This window comes from Conger conger, chromosome 5 (assembly GCF_963514075.1).
Source record: "Conger conger chromosome 5, fConCon1.1, whole genome shotgun sequence".
Taxonomy (NCBI): Eukaryota; Metazoa; Chordata; class Actinopteri; order Anguilliformes; family Congridae; genus Conger; species Conger conger.
In genome coordinates, this window is record NC_083764.1 from 61,760,979 (window position 1) to 61,786,898 (window position 25,920).

At 38.2% G+C, this 25,920-nt stretch overlaps 1 protein-coding gene across 1 annotated transcript; it reads left to right on the top strand.

Moving 5' to 3' along the window:
* The first annotated feature begins 469 nt into the window (after positions 1 to 469).
* Positions 470 to 23,923, top strand: LOC133127919 (uncharacterized). Its single transcript, XM_061241047.1, has 24 exons — positions 470 to 595; positions 1,299 to 1,436; positions 2,928 to 3,065; positions 3,611 to 3,759; positions 4,010 to 4,113; positions 6,666 to 6,858; positions 9,077 to 9,208; positions 9,973 to 10,116; positions 10,796 to 10,934; positions 12,256 to 12,406; positions 14,278 to 14,414; positions 15,199 to 15,313; positions 15,952 to 16,015; positions 16,172 to 16,378; positions 16,553 to 16,698; positions 17,076 to 17,194; positions 17,882 to 18,006; positions 18,279 to 18,376; positions 20,505 to 20,632; positions 21,019 to 21,143; positions 21,287 to 21,432; positions 22,267 to 22,369; positions 22,811 to 22,953; positions 23,138 to 23,923. Exons 1-24 carry the CDS (start codon positions 592 to 594, stop codon positions 23,259 to 23,261), a joined length of 3,072 nt encoding a protein of 1,023 aa, XP_061097031.1. The 5' UTR covers positions 470 to 591; the 3' UTR covers positions 23,262 to 23,923.
* Positions 23,924 to 25,920: the final 1,997 nt, after the last annotated feature.

Below are 25,920 nucleotides of genomic sequence, written 5' to 3' on the forward strand. Positions count from 1 at the left end.
CATATTCTACAGTTGACACTGGTTTCAACTGCATCAAATTTAAAACTTTGGTGCTCGTGTACCAGGCAATTAAGGGATCAGCCCCTGTATATATTCAATCACTCATCAAGGCCTATACACCAGCAAGACTACACCTTTCCCTCCCTAACTCACCACCATGATTAGCCTTATATATGCCATAGACTGTAATGGCACTTACATAGTTGTATAGATGTTGTTTTTTGTATTAGTTATTGTATTGTTGTGCTCGGGGTGTTCTAGCTGCCAACTGTGGTATGCTAGTTTGGAAGTTGATGTATTCCTCAAGGGTTCCGATTATATCTGTATAGTTACACTAGGACTCGGAACTGTACTGTCCTCTCGGTAACTTTGTGATCCCTTCCCGGTCGCTCTTGGTCTCCCGCACCTGCTCCCTTACAGTATCAGTGTTTTTAATTTGTTTGATTTATGTTCGGTTCGTTACAGATGGAGAAAATATATGCTCTGCTTAAATATAATAGACTGGAGAGTTTCTACAATAAATTTCTTGAACTTGGTGTGAAAGATGAGAACGACTTCATTGATGGCATTGATGATGAAACCTTAAAAGAAATGGGTAAGTTGTCATTTATGTGTTATTGTGAAATGAACACAATGCAGAACATTTAAGGGATTATGTACATAATATCTCGGTATGCACTGGTGTTCATGATGACGTCTATCTTAACAGATGCTCCAGGACCCGTGGAATGTTTCAAATAAAAAATTTGAAAAAGACCACCCGACATATTTTGTAATGCATGGCACTTAATCCGACATCAGTTTCACCCTTCTTCCCTCCATTGGTATTACATGGTACTGCATGTGGTGAAAGTTATGTAGCAATAGATATTTATTTTGGTCTTTATTTTTTTTATATTACAAATTCTACAGGTCCTGGAGCACTTGTTAAGATAAACCTTGAACACCAGTACGTAACAATGCACCCCCCCCCCCCCCAAAGACCATACAAGACTTATAATTATCTCCTTATTTAAGTACACATACCATCTAATTAAATATTAAGTGTTTATAGACAACACTATACAGTTTAAAGCATTTTTAATCATGAAAAAAATGTTTATGCAGGTGGTTTTAATTTTGTGGCTGATCAGTGAATATACTTCATGATATATCATTTTACAATCCTTTTTACAGCACTTTGTTTTATTTTGGGGCCTTAAGTCATTTTATTGATGAAATGTGTATTAAGTGTCCAGACACCAAACTGTCTGTATACCTGTTTTTAAAGTTATATTAAAGAAATATTTCTCCCTCAGGGTTCAGTCAAGTGGAGAAGAAGAGATTTGAAATTATGCGGAGACGCATTGGAAGGCTTGGAAGCGTTAAAAAGTTGATGCAGAATTTCAGTGTGAAATACACATTCCCCAAATGTCCTGAGCTCAGGGAGATCAATGGTAGGACAACATTCTGCATTGAATATAAAAACTATTTAAAACCCTCTTTCAAACCCTCTGGCCAGCCCAGAAAAGGAAAATGACAATGCATATTGCAGAGAATATCAGTATGTTGGATGTATGGTTTTGGAGACCCAAACACAGGTCAGGGAATTTCCTCAAAAGCCAGGTATTCAGAAAACACAGTGCCAAATCGAGTTGTAGAAGAATAGTAAGGGTACAGTTAAGGGTAAGGTCAAAAATTTTAACGAGCAGAAAGACAAAGGTACAAAATCGCAAAGCAAGAGAGTAGTCAAAAAAACAGAATGTAGATCAAAAACCAAAAATCAAAAGCAAACAAAACCAAAGGGGCAAGGCAAACTCGAAAATCAGGCAAAAGGGTGTCTTAAATATCTCATGAATTACAGGCTTACAAAGAATTGGCTCTGAAACCATGATCAACATTTTGACAAGTGTGCACACCCAGACTGGGCTTTAAATACACTGAGGGATAAGACAAACCAGGCGGGGCATGGGAGGGATCTAACAAATATACATCAGGTGAGAAACATGAATGGGCTTTAATACAGTAATGAGTCAGTGAGTCGCTCCATGCCGCACAAGCAGCCCTTTTTTCATCCCTGCTAATACCTCTCCCCACCTGGATCTCTCCATTTTCCTCGGGGATACCACACTCACGCCATCACCCAGTGCAAGGAACCTCGGCGTGGTGATTGGCAGCAGACTGTCCCTTTCCGAGAACATTGCGGCAGTGACCCGGTCATGCAGGTTCTTCCTATACAACATACGGAGAATCCGCCCCTTTCTCACCCCCTACTCGACCCAGCTCCTGGTCCAAGCGATGGTTCTGTCCCGCCTGGACTACTGCAATTCCCTCTTGGCTGGCCTCCCAGCGTCTGCCATCAGACCCCTCCAACTTATCTAGAATGCAGCAGCTTGTCTGGTCTTCAACCTTCCCAAATACTCACATGTCACCCCCCTGCTTACTTCCCTCCACTGGCTGCCTGTCATGGCTCGCATCAAATTCAGAACATTGGTGCTAGCAGTTAAGGGGTCTTCCCCAGCTTACCGTACGTCGCTCTGGATAAGAGCGTCTGCCAAATGCCAATAATGTAATGTAAGGAGGGATGCATGAAGACGTGGACTGGATTCAGAAAGACACACGTAATACGGCTCCAGATTCGGGAGTAGACAATTGCACAGAGTGCAATGAATAATGTATGTAAAGAGGGGGCGGCCAGTAGCGTAGTGGTTAAGGTAAATGACTGGGACGCGCAAGGTTGGTGGTTCTAATCCTGGTGTAGCTACCATAAGATCCGCACAGCTGATGGGCTCTTGAGCAAGGCCCTTGACCCCAAATTGCTCCTGCTTAGTCTAATCAACTGTTTGTCGCTCTGGATAAGAGCATCTGCCAAATGCCAATAATGTAATGTAAAGAGAAAACCAGACATTTACAAAAACAATTATTTTGCGCAATTATGTGGCACACAGATATGGATCCATCTCAGAACACACTGGAGGATCTGATGCTCCGGATTGCCATTCAGGAAAACATCGGAAATGACAAAGCTGTGTGTCTTTACACAGTGGATGGAATGCCTTTGACAGATGATTCTTTCTTCAACACATGTGAGTACACCAGTGCCTGACTGAAAGTATCTGCAGAGCTTTCTTACAAAATGCTAATTATACATTTTTGGTGTTGTGAGAAAAGGGCACATTTCTGTTACTAATAAATGGGGCTAAAATGCAACATTTCATGAATGCACAATACATTATTAAACTATTTCAGATAATATGCCAGTTTCAAATGAAATCTAAATTCTTAATTCCACAAATTATTTAAAAAAAGTTTTTTTAAAATCTGATGATCAAATATCTCAAACCTATAGTGGTGCAGTTGTCTATCCTTCCATGTTTTATAATGGCAACATAATCACTAGACATAACTTTGTGGTACAGTAAAGTAGATCTTGGTCCGCAACGTAAACGTTTTTACACAAGACGGAATGATCCATTATTATCTTTCACCCCATTGTCATCATTGGATCATTGTCCCAACAGAGCTTTGCATTGTTTCTGCCTTGTTTTGCAGGCAACAGAGAAAAACATTGTGGGACATTTCTGTTTCAGCAAGCATTTTATTTTCCTTAACTCTCTTTCATTGTTGATAGGGTGTTTCAATGACAGACACATTGAAAACGGAAATGAGATTTATGCCATATTCACACCCAAGGAGAACATACAGACTCCAGTTAAAAGCAACCCACAATACAGGCAGGTCCCTGGGGCTGACACTGTCCGGTGCCACATCATGCTCAAGGTGTGTATTAAACAGCAGCCATTGACTATCCACCCCTGCCTCTGAATGCCTTTGTACCGTTCAAGAAACTGCAACTGTATACTCTGCTTTTAGTGTCAACGACAGTCTAATCCAACGTCTAGCCTAATGATCAGGTGTAGACTATTTTACATGGCTGAAATATGCATCTGGAGATGTTGCTCCACCAATTGGGTGTAAAAGAAAAAAATATTTTTTATGACTAACATGATGGCTGCTTTTTAATCTGCAGGGAGATTATGAAATCAAAGTAAACTTGGACACAGACAACCTACAAGACCTGAGAAAAGAGCTGTCTAATGAAACAGGAATACCAGCACATGTCCTGCATGCCAAGTGGGTGCAGTACTTAAACTTAATTATTTTTGCCTGATTTATTTCATTGTGATTTTTAGCTGCATAACAACAAACCATGTTCCCTTTAAATGATCAGCTTGATTAAATGACCAGGAATTGCAATGTCCAGAATGGCTAACTATTCACAAATTACTAATCCCTAAATAAAGGGATTAGAAATTTAGTAAATTTACTAAATAAACAGTGAATTCAGACAGCAGATGTTGTCGTTTGCCATGGAATAGGGTCATCACATCGGCTGCTACTGCTGCATATAGCCACAAAGCCATTAACAAACATATCATATAATATTACTCCAGAGATATTAAACCAAATTTGTCTCTTGCACTGCCCAGTCAAGATGCAGTTGACTTAACCCCGCGGCGTTCAATTTGTAATTAACATTTTTCTTTTTCTGAAAAATTATAGCTATTTTTTAAAACATGAAACTATATGTCTTGGCTTATTTTATGTGTGGGACATGAAAGAGATAACACCTATTCACTGAGTAAACCTCTACTACACATTTATATTCAAAAATTGAACAGAACGAGGGTTGAGAAGAATGTTGTTGGCGCTTTTAATTGATAGACTGGATGTAACTTACTTGTTTGTTACAAATAACGTTAATGTCAACTATAAGACGTTGTAGTGTTTTAGCTAGCTAACAAACAGTGCAACTTAATGGACAAACAGACCTTTGGATTATTGAATAATGAACAGAGTATACTAGGGTAATTGTACTTGTATTATAATGCTCAATAGAATCGAAATTGAGTTATTTATTCTGACGGAGCCACACGTGGATGGCTTGTTTACACTATGAACCTATAGGGAGGTAAAGCAGATGTATCGGGAACGATATTACCGGTATTCTGCTCCCTCTGCCTGTGTTTGTAATTCTGGTTTCAAAATATACAGTTGTCGGGCCGTCCCTCTGTACCAAACATTTGCACAGCTGTACAATAATTCAATAATTCAAGCTCATCAAAAATGGTTCTAATTGCCACAGTCAGTGGCATGGAGGCTTATTCGTGTGTAGCTGCCAAAATTGCACTCCAAACAAGCTATCACTGAAACTCTGTATACTATTGCTTATTATCCACGCGAAGAGTACATATCTAGTTATAAAACAAAACCAGTTTTGTGTCGGTAGCAACAAGCAAATTACCCAAAGTTAGCTTAATGAATGTACAAATATCCTCCTGAGGCAATATGAACATAGTAACTAGCCTTGCGAGCATTGTTACACACGCGTTGTGGCGGATATTTGTAAATTCGGCAAGCTAGCTAATAGCTTGTTTGCTTGTTGCTACCGAAAATTTACTGGTATCGTTTTCTAACTGGATATGTATTCTTTGCTTGGATAATAAGCAATAGTATACAGGGTTTCAGTGACCGCTTGTCTGGAGGGCAATTTGGGCAGCTACAAGTTCCTTTTATCTTTTTACGTGTTGAATCATGCGTGTTTAGCTAAACCTTTATTTGTCTCAAACTGTCCGTTGCAGATCCATCGTTTGTGGTACATTATCATATCTTAGTTATATATCCAGCTAGTTCCATAACCAAATAAGTTGCCTGCTCATAATATAGTTCAGCTAAAAGGAAAACTTTAAAAAGACAAAATAAATAAATACTGTTGTGCAGCACACTAAAGTCAACATTTCATAAAGTCACCTGTTCGGCGAACATTTTCTTACTAGAACACTAAAAGAAATCAACTGTACGTCGCTCTGAATAAGAGCGTCTGCCAAATGCCAATAATGTAATGCAATGATGAAATCCGCTGGCATAGCACGTAGCAGTATACCAAAAATGTCTTTCAGTGGGACATCCACTTTACCTCCTTATACAGTTAACAATGAACTGAGTAACATATGACACCCATGCACTCATGTGAACAAACAAATCTTTTGAACGAACAGAGCCAAAAATGAATGAGCATTGCAATCACTAGTGCAAAACTGAGAGGCTGCCCAGTGTGTTATGTGATTGGTTGCAATGTTCAATCCTCGGCTCACGTCAAGACAGTCGCGATACGACATCGCCCCCGATCACTCACACCACGGTATGTTCGGATATTGTATTATAGACTTACCCTAACCCTAAAGAAAACATTATAGGGTTTGTTTTTATTGTTATTATTATAATGAAGATATTTTTTTTCATGAGATGAGTTTATATGACTGCATTTGTTGAAACAAAATGTTTTTAAATAAAAATAACTTTCCTTTTATTTTGCTGCGATATAGATATATCATTTGTATATATTTGAACTACTGTATATTTAATCTGCCGCATAACAGATTTTCCAGCTGGGATGTGAAAACTTGTAATGTTCATATCTCAGAACTACCCTGAACACAGATGGAGCATTTTAATAGCAAGCTCACAATATATGTCAAATATGCATGTGATTGATTACCACAAATGAAATCTCTCTTGCACCCCCATAAATATGTGACTGTGTGTGTGTGTGTGTGTGTGTGTGTGTGTGTGTGTGCATGTGTGTGTGTGCATGTGCATGTGTGTGTCTATGTGTTTTAATACAGAGATGAGGAAAAAGGTGGTGGCACACCCTTGAAAGATCTTGGCATCAGCAGTCAGTCAATTCTGCATTTCTCCCTTTCGTCACTCAATGACAAGTATCAGGATAAGGCAGCGTTCTTCAACAATGATACTTCAGCTTCCATCACACAAACAACGAAAGGAATGAGTGTTTTCCTCTCAGCCTTATATGCCATTGTAAGTTATTTCGGACTCAGAACACCCTCATTGCTTTTACAGTATGTTACATTACATTACCTGCATTTGGCACGCACTCTAACACAAAAAGTTAGCCCAAAGCACCAAATCTAATAGTCCTACTCATATTACTACTCATACTAAGATAACTGCAAGTTCAGCACAATTACTAAACACAAAAACCACGTAATATAACTGGCCAGAGATTGATAGATGTGACAAACCGTGTCGGTTTCCCCGCTTAGTTACTGTTGCTATGTCGTCAAGCTGATGTCAAGAAAGAGCGCGGACTCAATATGATTCCACTGACAGATCAGCACTGACATCATATTGAAATTAACGGTGTTTATGGTTTTTGTATTTATAATGGAATACGTTAATAATAAACATAATTAACATGAATCCTCATTTACTATGTAGTGTAGTCATTTTTACAAATACACAGGCTAATATTTAATGATGGATTTAGGCAGCGAAACTAAGTAAAAAATCTAACGTTAAACACGTCAAATAACGTCACTGGTGTAAACAATGTCGCTAATCAATTTGACTATGACCGGGCAATCCCGCGCACAATGTGTGGGAAGAAAAAGCCACAAGCTCATTGCTTCGACCCTGTTGCTGGGCTAAGAGACAGCGATCTATTGCTACTGGAGTCGAAAACTCCTCGTTTACTCACTCTGGCTTTAGTAACTGGAACCGAACAAGAGACATTCAGTTTACATAAAAAGAGCAGAGTCCGTGCAAACTGTACATATGCCTGGTTAGCAAGGGAACAGTCGACTGTCGCAGAGCAGTTCAATTTCGCTTTGAGTGCCTACAATAGGAATGGCCTTTTAAAAACGAACCACGTTTTTAAATACAAACACTTTCCAGGAAGGGGAAGCCCATCCGTGGCCACAATGACACATATGTCACCTGAAACAGCCTGAATTTTGAGAAACTATAGGCTGTCACATCTCACATTTCAGGGTATGCAAACCGGAAGATGTGCTGGCAGCCTTCCTGTAGCTTGGTTCTGAGTTAGTTCATGGCAGAAAATGAATGAGTCCGCGCACAAAGCTCTGTCCAGAAGCAAATAAAGCTTGCATTGTTTTTCTGCTCATATATAAATCGCGTATAGACAGTTTATTGTGTTGTCTTAGGCTAGAACATCATAATTAATGACAGTGAATGTCCAAATAATTAAATATCATTAAAGAAAAGCTTTAAAACCACAGCAGATTTCACTAACTAGCGATATGCTACGAACGCTAGTTAACGTTCCCACAGCTATGGCGATATACAGGTGCATCAAAAAAAGAAAAAAGAAAAAGAATATCGTGGAAATTAATTTCATTCATTCATTTTCTTCCGTAATTTAATTAAAAAAGTGAAACTTTCATATTTTCTAGATTCGTTACACAAAGTGAAATATTTCAAGCCCTTTTTTTATTTTTTATCTTGATGATTACAGTTTACAGCTCATGGAAAAAAATCCAGTATCTCAAAATATTATAATATTTCATAAACCAAATCAAAAAAAGGATTTATAATACAGAAATATCGACCTTCTGAAAAGTATGTTCATACTGAAAAGTATGGAAGCCGTAATAATTAAGATTAAAACAAAAGAAGGCTTGACATTTCACTTTGTGTAATGAATCTTGAATATATGAAAGTTTCAGTTTTGTAATAAATTACGGAAAAAAAACTTTTCCACGATATTCATTTTTTTTTTAGATGCACCTGTAAGTAACTAGGTGATTGTTTGATATAGCTAAATATGTATGCACAAGTATCACAGAAGTAAAGCTAATGTTACTTTTGGCTCCAACTAGTTGAGTATTATTAGTATGAAAGAAACAAATTCTTAATCGTAACGGGATTAACTAGCTAGCGGAAATGCTACAAACACCACCACAGCTAGCTAGATGCTAGTAGCCCTAAGTGACGGTTTTAGCTGCGTTCCTTTAGCAAGTGTAAATGGTAAATTAAAATGTGTAAATGGCTGAAACAAATACAAAATATAAGACCACTATCCGTCTGTACTTATAAATATGCCTACCTATATGGGACCAAGTATCACGGAAGTAAAGCTAATGTTACCTTTGGCTCCAAATCCTCACATATTATTAATATGAAGGAAAAAAAAAATCTTAACCATAACACGATAAACTACCTAGCGAAAATTATTTATCTGCTTTTTTTTTTTTTTTTTTTTTTTCTTGTTCTACAGCACATGCGGCATTCAAATGAGCAGTTTCTGAAGGTCATCACATACATACGGAAGCTCACCGGATGCAATGCATTAGCCCTGGCTTTATATCAGATAATGTGCAAGGGTGAATTTGGGACCAGGAACCAGAAGGTACATATACCATCTACTTGAGAAAATACAATTAAAATAAATATTCTGTCCAATATTTATTTTATTATAGTGGTAATATATCTTCATGGGCAAAATTTTACCCAATTACATAGACATAGGTTTACATAGACATTTATTCTTGTTCAAATATACTGTAATTGTACTTCTATATAGTGAGCACTTTATTAGGTAGACCTGTAATGCAACCTGTAAGCTTGTTAATGCAAATATTTAATCAACCAATCATGTGGTAACAACTAAATGCGTACAATCATGCAGATGTGGTCAAGAGGTTGAGCTGTTGTTCAGCCCAAATAGCAGAAAGGAGAGGAAATGTGATCTAAATGACTTTGACCGTGGAATGATTGTTGGTGCCAGACAGGGTGCTTTGAGTATCTCAAAAACTGCTGATATCCTGTGATTTTCACACACAACAGTCTCTAGAGTTTGCAGAGAATGGTGCGAAAAATAAAAAGCATCAAGTGAACAGCAGTTCTGCAGGCAAAAACATGTTGTAATGAGAGAGGTCAGAGGAGAAGGGCCAGACGTCTCGAAGCTGACAGGAAGGCGTCAGTAATGCAAATAACCACACATTAAAACAGTGGTATGTAGAAGAGCATCTCTGAACACACAACATGCCAAACCTCTTAAGTAGATAGGATACAGCGGCAGAAGTCTTAATAAGTCTAAAAAATAAGTCTAATAAGCACCTAGTAAAGTGCTCACTGAGTGTATTTTTGCACACACATTTAATTTGATTTTAGATTGCAGTAGTGGAGGGACTCTACCTTCTCTTCAGAGAACTGTTACCCAGTTTAACCAAGAGGAATGGTCTGAGGGTGATTGAAGATCATGAGGTTTTTGAATACTCAACAATTTGCTGGGCCTACCTGATGTCTCAAGCGAAGGTACGCTGTCAGTCACCAAGTGATCTCACATCATAAACGATGCCCTGAATAACACCCATACTGACTTTGAGATACAACAGCAAACAAATTAAGAATTTGGACATATATGCATCATGTGAGAGGGCGGCATTTCTCTGCCTGAACTAGCTCCACTGGCTTTGGATCAGTTCAAAAAATATTTCTCAGAAACGCACAAAATACGTTATGCAATTAAATAACTCCTCCATACTACACAGCTCCAAATGTGCATGAGGGTTATTGCATGCTTTTGAATGTGGGAGGTGCAATTCCAGCCTTAATTCAAATGCTTGTTTCACTTGGCACAGAAATGTATTTACAAACTATTTCAACACAATTACATGAACTGGCATTATCTAATGTTGTCATAACTAACTAACTACTGAACAGTCAATCTGTACAGCTGTGTTTATGTATTTGTATATCATGATTGGAATTCATGTTAACAACTAAATTAGTTAATGCCAATTTGTATTGGAATGTAAAAACAGTTAATATACTTGTTAATGGTTAAGAGATAATATGCTTATCCTATGGTTTGCTAATGTGTAAATATAGATGTAATTAATCATGTTAACAACTACATTGGCTAATGCTAATTAATGTACCTTATTAATGACCCATAAAGTAAACTAAATACTGCATTTAAATAATTTTCCAGGAAAACAGCCAACATACGGAAGTATATGCTACAATGCGGCTGACATGTGAAGGATCAGGCAGTAACCTATGTGAGCCAGTTTGGATTCCTGGGATCACTTCCGTTTATGAGAGAGCATTTATTCTGGACAAAATAAGGGGTGAGATCAATTATAGGAACTATCAATGACCTTCAATTTCTTAATTTGAGCCTATGTTAAATTAAGGATTTAGACTGATCATGATCTTGCAGCAAGAGGCACAATTAATTAGTGGTTGTGATTTTGATAAACAGTTTGATTAGAGGGAAAATTAAGCGGCAGGTGTCAGGTTTTAATCATTGACCCAACCAAGTGTTAGGGGGTCAGAGAAGTTTTAGCACAAAGACGCTGTTCTGCCCAACATGTCCATTTAAACTTGCAATTTGTGTAGCCATGGGCCAGGGTCCAGGAGAACATACTGTTAGGAATTAGGAAACAGTTTATGAAATCTCTAGCACACATAACATATTGGTTGTGGTGTAACCATGGTTATCTACCCTGTTACATATTCCATATGTGCAGGGAAGGACTCCCCCCTGTGGTTTTTAGACATGGGGCGGCCTGTAGCGTAGTGGTTAAGGTAAATGACTGGGACACACAAGGTCGGTGGTTCTAATCCCGGTGTAGCCACAATAAAATCTGCACAGCTGTTGGGCCCTTGAGCAAGGCCCTTAACCCTGCATTGCTCCAGGGGAGGATTGCCTCCTGCTTAGTCTAATAATGTAATGTCTAATCAGCTGTATGTCGCTCTGGATAAAAGCGTCTGCCAAATGCCAATAATGTAAATGTAAACATGGATACTCCATCAGACACTGGCTGTGCCGTTCTGATTAGTGCTCTATAAAGCACAGAGTTGGTGTGGTATCTCTGATATTTTGATTGACTATGTCAGCCTCCAACCGCTGAGATAGTCTTTCAACTTGGAAGAATCAATACATTCTCTTTCATGTGGAGACCATCTCTCCACCCTGCTACATATTTCATATCTATGGGGAAACTCACCATAGATACTGATAGAGCCTCCCCCATTCTCCAAGTTGATATAATTGCTAATAGGAAGGCAGTGTTGAAGGATACCCGCTTCAAGTCTGCTGACTCCAGTCAATCTCCAGTGGTCAGCTGCAAATCTCCTAGGAAAAGTCTTAAAGAGTATCCGTGTCTAATGACCAAGGGAATCTTTCCCCATACATATGGAATATGTAACAGGGTGAACAGAAAGTCTTGTAGAGTATCCATGTATAATGACCAAGGGGATCTTTCCCTGTACATATGGAATATGTAACAGGGTGGACAGGTAGTCTTGATATGAAAGATACATGCATTTCTTATGTAATGGTTGTTATTAATAAAACACATTGTTAGATTTATTTCAAATTGCCCAAATATGTTCCGAATTGTCGTTCACTCTTTAGACATCTTATGTAAATGTTGTTGTTCTAAGATGAACAAAGAATTCCAAATTGCACTGAAGACAACCTAAAGGAAACATCACTCCAGAGGGCCAGAAATATTGAGAAGATTTTAATGAGCCTTCCTCGCCAGACTCAGTACTTTCACCAGTGGATCGCCTATGATTGTGGTCATGGTCACAAGTAAGATTTCAGTTTCCTATGATTGTGCCTATGATTGTGGTTACAAGTAAGACATGTTCAGAATACTAGTATGTGAGGGGGGAGGGGTTGGGAGCTGACAACATCTCAATCACAAGAACAAACATTGGTTTCTTTTGTTTACTTTACATCAGATATACCACTTGCATCTTTTATGTTCTTTCGTTATGGCTTTGCCAGCTGTCCTTTTGTGAACCAAAAAACATGTGCATCAGTACTGTACTTGAAATAGTCTATGAAATGTCTCAACATTAGTGTCCCAGGATAGTGTACAGTGGGGTGCAAAAGTTTTGCCACCTCTGGTGTAAATGTCTCTTACAATTAATCTGTATGTGTTCGAAAGCAAACCTAAATTGTACAGAGTTAAACATGAGACCTTTCTGCAAATTTTAAAGCAAGATTGCTTTTATAAAATTTATAAAAAAAATGGAAAAGGGCTCTGTCCAAAAGTCTGGGAACCCTTTTGGATTATTCTTTGTTACTTTTTGATTACTAAGGCCCAGACCCAGGTGATTTACTCATTAGGGCATCAATTAGTCAGATGAGTACAACTCCATACCTTCTAAAGTATCCAACTGCAGTGGCTGTTCTGTCTGGTGGTAAGAACTATTAGGTTCCTCTAAACAGTTGTCCAAGGTCTTCAGAATGAAGATGGTTCATTTCCACCGAGAAGGAGAAGGCTACAAAAACTACCTAGTTCCACTATCATTATTAGAAAATGGAAGATAATTGGAATAGTTGAAGTCAAGGCAAGGTCTGGAAGTAGGAGTAAGATTTCAGATAGAATGGCCTGAAACTTGGTGAGAAATGCTCAGAAGAACCCACACACAATGCATTGCACTTTAAACAACAAATACCTACATGGCAGAGTTGCCACAAAGAATGACCTCAACACAAAATAAGAGACTGATGAATACAAAAGAAAACATTGAGAAGCCTGAAGCCTTTTGAAACAATGTGCTTTGGACTGACAAAACCAAAATGTCACTTTTTGGCCACCACCAAAGAAGATATGTTTGGAGAAAAAAAGGTGAAGCCTTTGTGAGGAAGAACACTCTGCCAGCTGCGAAGCATGGAGGTGGATCCATTATGTTTTGGGGTTGTGTGGCAGCTGGGGGCACAGGAAATATTGTGCGAATGGAAAGTCGAATGGATTCCACCAAATATCAAGAAATGCTAGATGACAATGTTCAATGGTCAGTACAGACATTGAAGTTGAAGAGAGATTGGGTATTCCGAGAAGACCAAAGCATACCTCAAAATCAACTATGATGTACCTCCAGCAAAGACGGATGAAGGTTTCGGAATGGTCACCCTGGACTTGAATATTATAGAAAATCTGTGGAGAGATCTCAAACATGCCGTACATGCAACGAGGCCAAAGAATATTTCTATGCTAGAGGTGTTCTGTCAGGAAGAATAGGGAAAGATTCCAAAAGCAAGAATTGAAAGACTCTTAGCTGGCTACAGAAAGCGCTTGAAAGCTGTTATAGTTGCCCGAGGAGGAACTACAAAGTACTAAGTGACAGGGTTCCAAAACCTTTTACATTTGTATTATTTGGAAACTGTAAAAAGTTAAAATAAAAATAATCTTGCTTTAAAATCTGATTTTTAAGTTATACCATTTAGAGGTCAGGTTCACTTCTGTTCACTTAGTTAGTTGTAAAATTGTATTAGACCTGTGCATTCATAACATAATATTTGAACATTTAATATTATGAGCATTGATCATGTCTTGCTGCCTGTGTTCAAGGCATACTCTGCGTTTAAGATGGGTGCTGTTTGGGGTTATGTATCTACGGTATGCGGTTCAGGTTGTCTCCGTGACTCATGTGTTGAACTGGACATGGTAGCTTTCAGGTCAAGCCAGAGAAGACATATGAGGAGATGGCTGTTGGGTTGTCAGTGTATTCTCACCTGGAACTGACTCCACCTTTACAACTGGAGAGTTTAGGAATGGAAAGGCCCCGCCTCATTCTCATAGCCAAAGGTAGGATGCTCTTAAGATTATACAGTATCCTGGGCTCCAGAATTATTGGCACCCTTAATAAAAATGGAGAAATAAAGATAGAAATTCATCATGCCTGGTAATGCATAAACAGTAAAAGATACCGACACTGTAAGGGCAGTAATAAAAACATGTAAAACTTCTGCAATGGTTCCAAACCTGCCAGGAAGAGGACACATTACATCACGGTCATTTAGCAGACACTCTAATCCAGAGCAATGTACAATAAAGTATATAATATTCGGTAAGGAAAATGGTGAGGGTGGACCCCAAGGATCAAGCATCTCTGAACACACAACGGTGAAGAAGATAGGCTACAGCAGCAGAAGACCAATAAGTAAACAAAAGAAGTAATAAATACCTTATAAAGTGCTCACTGAGCGTACATGCAGTATAACCGTGTGTATTCAAATATGATGTACAATATGGGCTAAACCATGACATTGCATGCATTTAAAAGAATGTATGAAAGGACTGCGGGTGATCTGCCCAAGGCAGAAAGCACAGGTATTGTTATACCAGGCACAAGATTGGCTTACAATCATTTCAGAATAATAAAAAGGCAAAGTCCTCTCACTTTGTACATAAGTCCCTACAAGTTTGTATCACCTAATGTATTTTTTAGATTAGGAAAAAAATTATGGTTAGAACAATATGATCTTAATATTATTATGCAACCTTTCAAAATTCTGGTAAGTCATAAATTATTATTGTACATGTGAATGTCTATCATAAATAATTTATAATTTATTTCCACTCAATTAAGATAACTGTGCAGTTTATCTGAGCCGAAAGAAAGGACTACAATCACTGGAAGTCCAGGTTTTTGATTGTCTCACCGGGAAACAAAAGGCTGTCGATGTGGATGAACTGGCAAAAGGGTAAGTATTTAAAATAAGATTTTTCGTTTAAGCTTACAATGTTTATGTAAACTTGAATGAATAGTTTTGCATATTCTAGTCATCTAATGTTGTAATGCTACAGATAATTGTAATTATATAATGTAAGTTTATCAATTTCTATATGTCCACTTAAGAAATGGAATTTATTTTTTCCCCACCTAATAAAACCAACAGTTAAAAAGGTTACTTGTTATTCACAGTGATTTTACTAATTACCATGTCTTTAACAGCAAAGAGGTGATTGAGAGAGATTTATTTAATTATGGTCATCCAGTATTTCCACAAATTTCAAATGTGTTCTTTCATACTAACACACACACAAAATAAAAACATATATATAATAAAGTCTCGGATGCCTGCCTTGCTAGGATGAGTGGGAGTTTAAGCCTTTTTAGTTACCGACTTTCTTTTCTATGAAAACTGCTGGAAAGCAGGGGGAGACGTTTCAAGGTGTGCGACACCCAATGTGAATATTTCATATTATTATTAATATTTCATACTTATTAAAGACACTGCTGGGAAAATTCAGTGCATGGGTGTAACTGTATGGATGCGTCTTCCCATAGTGTTCATCCATATTTATTTAATTTTCAAGTCATGAAAATGTTTTCTTTTAGACTCAAAGATGCCAGAACAGACCACACATACAAAATCAGTGGGGTGCCAGAAGAGGCAATATTGGTAAACTCGATGTGCCTGTGTTTCATGTTATATTATCCTGGTTCGAATGTGATGATGGAGGTATAAATGCTAATGACATAATTCCATCTTCCATACATTTTACTACACAAATCAGGAAGATAACAAATATGGTATTATTTATTATTGATATTTCAGGTTCTTGTTGATGCAAGCTATTCAATGGCGGAGGTATGCTACGAACAGGATCAGACACGGAGCAGGATGGATGCTGTGAAGCAGCTCTTCCTGGCTTTCATGGACAGGACCAGTGCATACGCATTTCATCATATCATTGGTCTGGTTAAGATTGGAGGACGGTGCCCGGAATTTCATGAGTTCACAGAGATTGTTGGACTTTTTCAGGTAATCTTTTTTTGTGAATTGTAATTTCATTCACAATGTTTTCAAAACATTTAGAATGAATGTACAGTGTATAAACACAAGTTTTTCCATTGTAGTAGACCTGCGAAATGGTATTGAGATTTAATTGCATTCCATTTACTTGTATTAAATCTTGTATTATCTTTGGTACCTCAGAGGTATGTCAACAGTCTTGAAGCCTGTGGAGTCACTCCCCTGTATGATGCCTTGTATCTTGGAATTTCTAAGCTAAACGATGTCAAGAAGAAATTTCCAGACTGCAGACTCCGCATGCTGTGTCTCAGTGATGGGACGGATGTAGGGTAAATTCCCATTTATGCTTTCAATGAAATGAAGCAAGCTAGCTAATATTGTGGCAAGCTAGCTAATATTGTGGCAAGCTTGCTGTTGTTGTGGCAAGCTAGCTAATGTTAGCTCTCCAGACGGATTATGTAAACTAGCAAGCTTGCTACACTCACTGAGCACTTTATTAGGACACCTACTTATCCATGCGATTATCTAAACAGCCAATCATGTGGTAGCAGTGCAGTGCATAAAGTCATGCAGATATGGGTCAAGAGCTTCAGTTAATGTTCACATCAGCCATCAGAATGGGGGGAAAATGTGATCTTAGGTATTATGACTTAATTAATTTTACATTTTTACATTTAAATTACAACTGTAATTTTCACAATATTAGTTCTAGATGTGATCCTGTGAAAGTTGCAGTCAGGCTGATTGACGCCCACATTGTAGTGGACACTGTCATGCTTGGAGGAGAGGAAAACAGTGTCCTGCATGGAATCAGCAATGTGACAGGTCAGCAACGTTCTCATTACATTCATAAACTATTTATGTGTTGGCATTTAGTTTATTCACAAATATCACTACTATATACTGTAATTTTGTGTGCTTGAAATGTTATGCATACACCGATCAGCCACAACATTAAAACCACATGCTTAAACCAGTTTTTCCACGAAAACTTAGTTTTTGCTGTGCACGGAAGACAACTGAGTTTTAATCCACTTGTGTGTCCTCACTGGCTCTGTTAAATGACTGAATATTGTCCTTTTCTGAGTCGTGTTACTCATAGGACGGGGAGTGTTCAGGTAAAAACGGAAGGACCCAATGACCAGACAGTGAACCTACGTATGTAATTAAATCAGACATGAACAGAAGTAATGTAAATATGGAAAATAACTAAATACACTAAATAAATCAAGACTGACAATAAACACTAAAGCAGAGGTTACAAAGGGGATAGGCAATAATCAATGATCATAATATCAGACAGGAAACAGACATAAATAACCAGGCAATATAATCAGACAGACGGAATCCAGATACATAACACAAACATTTATTGTGTCATTATTGTGAGTTTACATATATGTTCATGGGCTATTGTACAGGAGAAATTGCAATATATCTATAGGAAAAATAATAATATCAGGCTTGCAAAATGTCTGATGTGGGAAACATTATGAAGTAATGTTTTTACAGGAGGTTGCTGTTTCAAACCAGAGACAGGTAAAGAGGCATTAAAACTCTTTGAAATGGAAACTGTCCTGTCTTTGAAGGGAAGGAAACTGAAGAAAAAATATGAGGCATCCTCTATCCAAGGACTGGTAAGAAACTTATTTTGTCATTGCTGAATTATTATTATTATTATTATTATTATTATTATTATTATTATTATTTTATTTTAATTTAATTTAATTTTAAATATATTTTTGTATTTAGGGTCTCTTGTAAGCACAAACAGCAATTCAAATTTTATATGTTTTTAAAACCCTCCTAATTTTGCACTCCATTTCTGGTGTACATTGAGAAAAGTTTGACTCCATACAAATTATTTGTATTATGACAATATATTCATATTGTATTTTGTTCTTAACAGACTGATTTGTCTGGCATTTTGCAAGGAAAGGGCTATGACAAGGAACCGGAGGTTTTACTTCCTAAAGAGGTCAATGACAAAGTGACGTTGCCACTAATGTAAGTACTGTAAGATACAGAATACAGAGATAAGAGATAAGAATAACATGTATTGTGGCATACATCCTGGTTAATTTCACACTGCTCCCTTTCCATTCAGACGTAAGTACGGTATTAAGCTGCCTACATTCGACTAGAACTGTCAGGGTTGACCAGGGTTCACCTTCCAGCCAGCAGAGGCCACCAGCACTTCACCCTTCCTTGTCTGTTTTCCTAAAATGTAATATGTAATTATCTGATATAAATGCATTTCCTTTTAGTCATTGGGCCTCATTTATCAAACGTGAGCCGAACGAAATTCACCATAAATAATGTGGGATTCATCAAAGTTTTCGGACTTTCCAAATATTCATTTTCCAAAAGATTTAATTTTGCAGAGACAATTTTGTATTTAATAATAAAAACAAAAGTAACATATTACTGTAAGCAATTGACTACTTTTTACCTAAAAACTTGGTTGGCAAGGAGCCAACCAAAGACAGCAGCATTTTATTTATGGTGGCTAAATTATTTTAATATGCCGCTTGGTTATAATTATTCATATAATATAAAAATGCAACAGGATTCAACATAAATTTGGGTGATGTTTCATTCCGGTAATCCTGATTAATTAATGCTTAAGTGGAGTTTAATATAAATTCCATAAAACACGTATGGGGCATGGCGTATCCTACTACGCTTACGAAACCACGAACTATAATGGCGAGTTCCAAGTTCAAGCTACACCTGCAAACATCATGGGAGGCTATAGAAGTGGCATGACGTGGCTGATTTGTTTACGAGTTTTGTTTTTTGCCTCGCGTTTAATGTCAGAGGTTGATGTGAACAGTTTTTCCCAGTCGGAATGAGCTAATTTGTTCATTCTAATATGACGTGAATGCACCATTAGGCTTCGTTGTTGTCGTTTTACATTTACAGCGTTCTTAGAATATTTGAAGCATGGCCACATAATCACTTGGTTTGACGCTTGTAACACCTCCTTCTGGCTCTCTGCAAGGACAGAAAAACGTAGCTATAGGCTATTACTGTCACCCAACGGTGAGATTCCAGATAACGACGTCACCTATGATGTGCCAATAACTAGCTCGGTAACATAAATACAGATACATTTAATAAAAATACATTAAAGAAAAGTTGCCAGAGAAGTTCTAATATGTACACATAATTTAATGGTTGACGGAGCTGAAACGGCTGCCTTGCAGACATCACTGTGGGAAGGAAAGTGCCAAATGTGAAACCATTTTCTTTTAAACTGTTGCATAGTGCGTGTTTAAACCCATTTTTCATATATATTACTCATATATGCATTACTCATAAGCAGATAATCATAAGTGAATTGCATTCAAAAGTTTGCAAAGAAAATGTCTTGTAAGCGTATTGGGGCGGGCTTGTGTGTGTGTCTTCTCATTTAAATATCTTAGTACGTACTGGTGTTCACGATGATGTGTATGCTCCAGGACCTGTAGACGTTTTCATATTTAACAAGAAATAAAGACCACCCGCTATATTTTAAAATGCATGGCATCTAAACCTACATCAGTTTCACCCTGCTTCCCTCTGTAGGACTTACATGGTACTGCCTGTGATGGAACTTATGTCAGAATAGATCCCATGCATTTTTAAATATGGCGGCTCTTTTTTATTTTTAAAATATAAAACATTATTTAGGTCCTGGCACACTTGTTACGATATAATGATCATGAACACCAGTACGTACCATTTAAATAACTAAAACATGCACTATTAAGTGTTTATTGACAAGTTCATACAGTTTAAAGCATTTTTAATTGTGAAATTTTAATTTAATGTTATGGCTGATCGGTATAGGTTTTTAGCTTGTACTTCCATTAACAGAACTTCAATCTCCGCTTCAGAGGGCGCCAATTTATGCTAATCACTAATTTTTTGCACGCGTCTTTGATTTACGGTTACTTGGTATTTATCCTCAGACACACGTGGATACGAAAAAAGCGGTGTCCACGTGTCTGTCGTGAATCTGGCGAACGCTGTTAGTTCGTTTCTGATCACAGACATTTGTGCGCGGATTTCCGAAAATATTAATAAATGTGGGCCACTGTGTCTAATACATACCTAATAATAATTAATGCAATACTGTCTTATTGTGCAGTGCTTTGCATAATGCACCCAAGCAAACCAAAATGATGAGCAGGGAGAGACGAATTCTGGATGAGCTGAGGAGCCTGCACGTGGATCCCCATCCGTACTGCACAGTGTTTCCCTCTGAGAGCGACTTCAGTGAGTAACTAATCGACGCTAACCACTTCGACATAATCATACACTGGTCTTCACATCGTATTTCAAACAAGTGACACGCAGAAGTAGAAAAGGCGTGGTCATTTTTGATGAAAATATCCCGTAAAAATGGTGAAAAGATCACATTGCTGTAAGTCTACATTACTTTGACTATGAACTACTTTTGAAAGAACAGTCAAATCCTGTACATTTGACCATAAACAATTCTTTTTACAGTATACTGTTGGTGCAGATAATTGTTTTATTGGTATTGTTTATTTTTCATTTCATTTCACACACACGCACACACATTCACATTCCAAAATATCACCTTGCCAACTCAAATGTCTTTGTTTTTTCTACATCAGAAGTTCTCATTTCCCTTTCAGGTTTCTGGAAGATTCTGATGTCAGGGCCTCCTGATACACCATATGAAAAAGGAAACTTTGAGCTCTACTGCCAATTTGGGGCAGATTACCCCGTCAAACCCCCTCAAGTGCGTTTCCTCACTCCTGTATCCTTCCCCAGAGACTGACTGAGTCATGTTACAACTTTCTGACAACATTTTAGCTATCCATGAATTAACCAATAATAAAATATTTTCCATGTGTTCCACCTGCAAATGCAAGTAATTTCCTTAAGGTAAAAATACTGTAGATCCACCACTGCAATGTCAACAGTATTGGACGTATCTGTCACCATATATTTGATCGGAACTACTCTGCAAACGTAACAATGAAAGAGATTCTGGATTCAGTGTTCGGACTCCTGATCGCAGCTGATCCGGATGATCCTTTGGACAGGTAAACTACTCAGGTGTATGTATCAGCCTCTCAGCCTGAATCACGGTCTGTTTCCTGACTTCCTACTGTCATGGTTTTAGCCGGCTCCGTTATTTTCCGGGTATTGCAGGTGCATCTGCTCTAATTAAGGCCTGTCTTCCCTCGACTCTGGGCTTTTTTTGTGTCACTTTCTGTAATTAATGTTCTGTCATTCGCAAAAGCCGCAGGACTGCATTCCTTTTCAAATGAAAAGAAACGCAGGAACCTCTTTTTAGCTCGGGCTAAAGTTGAGAGGTTTTGAGACTGTCTCCACCCTGTTTGTTTGCTTGCCCTGTGCTGGGTTTCGATCTCTGTAGCGCGCTGCTTCCTCTTTCGGTGAGTTGAGTTTGTTCATGTATGTCTTTCGTCATTAAATGGATAAATGGTTGGCATTCATATAGCGCCTTTATCCAAAGCACTGAACAATTGATGCTTCTCATTCACCCATTCACACACACACACACACTAACACACTAACACACCAATGGTGATTGGCAGCTTGTCAGGGGCATTTGGGGGTTAGGTGTCTTGCTCAGGGACACTTCGACTGCCAGACGACTGCTTACTGCCTGAGCCATGTCGCCCCCATGTCATTACCTGCCGAACAGGCTCAAATCCCAACTATTGACTTGTCTCTTGTTCTCTTGCATGCATCATTTACAGAATTTTAGTTTCAACTAAGTGAGCCTTTTATTTTTGTGTTTTTGTATATTGTTTTTAATCAAAAATGTAAAATATCATTTGAGGAATTGAAGGCCAAAGGGCCCATTACAGCACTCATGGTGAACCTTAAATCCATTCTTGTATCTCTCGCAGTGTCGTAGCTGAGGAGTTCCTGTCCAATCCACAGGCTTATGTGAAACAAGCTGAAAAGACCACTGTAGAAGCAGCAGGCACATCGTTGGAAGACATGGAGAAGGTTAGCGTGACGTATAGTATCCCGGACCTTGTGACGTTAAAAAGCTGTAAGCTGTGTTATCGCAAGCCAAACGCACATTTACCTCTCCTGTTATGTTTGGGTCAAATATAATCATGGCAAAGACTGTCAATGAGATTCTGCAAAAGTTGTTTTGAGGATGTATCATGTAAGTGAAGTGTGTATGGACTTTTTTTTTTTTTTTCAATTTCATAGTTGTAGATGGCTGACTGGGTGGTGAGGTAAAATACAACTGGAGGCTAAAATACTGCTTATGGTAAATAGTGGTTAAACTATACCAGGTCAAAATTGACTGGGGAACATAACTAATCCACGAACATGAGAGGATGGCTAAGGGTAGCTCTTCAACACAATGTGGAAGTTCTGATTATTACTCGTATCTAGTAAATCCGGAATTACAATTAATGTTTATTTTCCTTCCAGAAATTGGTGGGTGAAGTTTTGAGCCAAGTCCAAATTCCTCGTCATTTAGTTTGCCCGCTCTCAAAAAAGATGTTTATTGATCCAGTGGTAACCAAATACAGAGATGTCTACGAAAGGAAATGCATAGAAAACGCACTGAAGAGGTAAGTCACCAGTATTGCACCTTGATACGAGTCTGGCACAGCAAAAAAACATACTGTTCATTTTACGGTAATTTACTGGCAGGTTGTAAATGTACTGTTTTTCTTTTTTTTTTAAAGTGTATGCTTGATTGAATTTTTTTTTTTTCTTTAAGTGCTGTAGTTTTACCTCTCTCTTCTTCCACAGGCGAATGGTAGATCCATTTAACAAAAAGCATCTGAGAAGAACTGACCTGAAGCCAGACAAAAAAATGAAAGCTATGGTAAAAGAGTACCGGAGCCTTGAAATTTCACAGCCTCTTTCTAATTGAATAAGTGTTCGGACTGTTGGGGGTCTCATCCTGTTAAGGCACTGATGGACCCCACAGTTACAGGCATTGTAGATGATGAAAACCCCAAAAAAGATCTACCACAGGAATCATCACTGTCTTATGCCCTCAAGGTCTTCAGTATGAAATGTCCTGATTTATCATACTATGCACTATAAGTAAGACCCCTTTGAGTAGTTCAAAATTAGCACACTTTATCAATATTTTTCCTATTTGTTTATTATTAAAGAAAATCCATATCTATGCTGGATTGGCAACATTAATTTAGCTTTGATTAGCTCAATTGTTAACAAAACAATTGTTTTTAGAGTGATTCGCAAATACTGCCTTCTCTGCCTTCTCTGCGATGACTCATTCAGGGCTTCTGTTGTGTTTTTAGCAGATGCTATATTATATCTTTTCTGACTGGGCTTCCTTTAGGGATTTTTATTTTGACCAGTTGTCCTTTTCTGCTAATAAATATACTGAATAACATATTTTTGTTAGGAATTAAAATATAATTGTCAATAGTTAATGGAAGAATAGACATACAGACATACCATCAATTGTGGAAATGAAAATGTGATTTTTTTTTTCTGAGCTGCATATTTCACAGCAATAAATTTGTAAAGCACAAATTGCAATAAATGAAAGTCTTTCAATATCTTGATAATATGTGATCTTGATGTTTGTTTTCTAATATTTCCATGGTGAAAATCACACATTTGTCAGTACTGTAAATATACTGTACATTACATTGTTGGCATTTGGCAGACGCTCTTATCCAGAGCAACATACAGTTGATTAGACTAAGCAGGAGACAATCCTCCCCTGGAGCAATGCAGGGTTAAGGGCCTTGCTCAAGGGCCCAACGGCTGCGTGGATCTTATTGTAGCTACACCGGGATTAGAACCACCAACCTTGCGTGTCCCAGTCCTTTACCTTAACCACTACGCTACAGACCGCCCCATACGCCCATTTTTTACGAATGTAGTCTGTCGCTTTAATATCCCAGTTATACCAACATCGCAATGAACTGGCACTGTGGTTCATTGTGTCTCCTAAGAAGAGGCTCTGGGTTTCAGTCCTGCCTGCCTCTCTGCATTGAGCTTGCAGGCTCTCTCCAGGCTTGTGTGGATTTTCTGCAGGTGCTCCAAGTAGGCTGCAAAAGAGGCGTCTACCTCAATGTGACGACCCTGGGTTTCTGGGTCAGTGGTTTTCCAAGGTCCATTATATTTACCCATGAAGGTTTAGAGCCAGGACCGTCCTGACTGGCAGGACTGCATATTTAACGCTCAGAAAATTCTTGAAAGAAATACTTTCATTTTTCGGCTGATATAAAATCCAATGTGTTTGGAAGCATTTGAGTAAATGGTAAATGGTTGGCATTTATAGAGCGCCTTTAGCCAAAGTGCTGTACAATTGATGCTTCTCATTCACTCACACACTCACACACCAACGGTGATTGGCTGCCATGCAAGCACCGACCAGCTCGTCAGGAGCATTTGGGGGTTAGGTGTCTTGCTCAAGGTCACTTCGACACAGCCTGGGCGGGGGATCGAACTGGCAACCCTCCAACTGCCAGACGACTGCTCTTACTGCCTGAGCCAATGAGATGACTGCTCTTACTGCCTGAGCCAATGGGACGACTGCTCTTACTGCCTGAGCCAATGAGACGACTGCTCTTACTGCCTGAGCCTGAGTGAACTTGAGCAGATAAGATGCTTCTGTAGGCTGTGAATACTTATGTACATGTGATTTTTTTTTTTTAATATTTATATTTTATTCACTTAGTTTAACTGTCTAGCGGGTCCAGCCAGAGCACTACTCTTATTTTGTTTATATGTCGTAACTACCAGCAGCTGCAATAGTGCACCGTGTTTTTTTTTAATTTTTATTAATTTTGGACTTCAGATCTGATATGTTGATGTCATATGTCTGTCTCTATGTGCTGTGCCTGTTTTTATGTAACGCCGCCAACAATGATTTTCTACCGAAAACTAATTTCCCCACGGGGACAATAAAGTACCTACTACTACTATTTCTTAGTTTTTTATTTTTTATAAATTTGCAAAAATCTCAAAAAAACTTTTTTCACATTGTCATTATGGGGTATTGTGTGTAGAATTTGGAGGGAAAAAAAGGAATTTAATCAATTTTGGAGTAAGGCTGTAACATAACAAAATGTGGAAAAAGTGAAGTGCTGTGAATACTTTCCGGATGCACTGTATTTTTTAGACTTAATGGTCTTCTGGTGCTGTAGCCTATCCACTTAGAGGAATGATGCGTTCAGAGATGCACTTCTGCATATCCCTTCCGCCCAGCTGATCTACACACACACACACACACACACACACACACACACACACACACACACACACACACCCCACACCTAGTTAACACCAGATGAATAAACACTAATTTGAGAAAATGATTGACTGTGTATAGTCACTCGTACAGTCTGTATTCTAGTCTGTGCTATATTCAACGGACAACCACAATCCAAACTTTGTAAGATCCATGGTAAAAACTCACACAAACACACACACACAAACACACACACACACACACACACACACACACACACACACACTATATAAGACAGAATTGTACGGCACAGAGCACTTTAATTAAGTCATTGAGTATGACCAGTTTAATAGAT

Excerpts from the sequence above, each read along its gene's own strand:
- LOC133127919 (XM_061241047.1), top strand. Across the intron at positions 3,066-3,610 it reads TGATTCTTTCTTCAACACAT|GGTGTTTCAATGACAGACAC; the intron begins GTGAGTACACCA and ends CATTGTTGATAG. Across the intron at positions 3,760-4,009 it reads GGTGCCACATCATGCTCAAG|GGAGATTATGAAATCAAAGT; the intron begins GTGTGTATTAAA and ends TTTAATCTGCAG.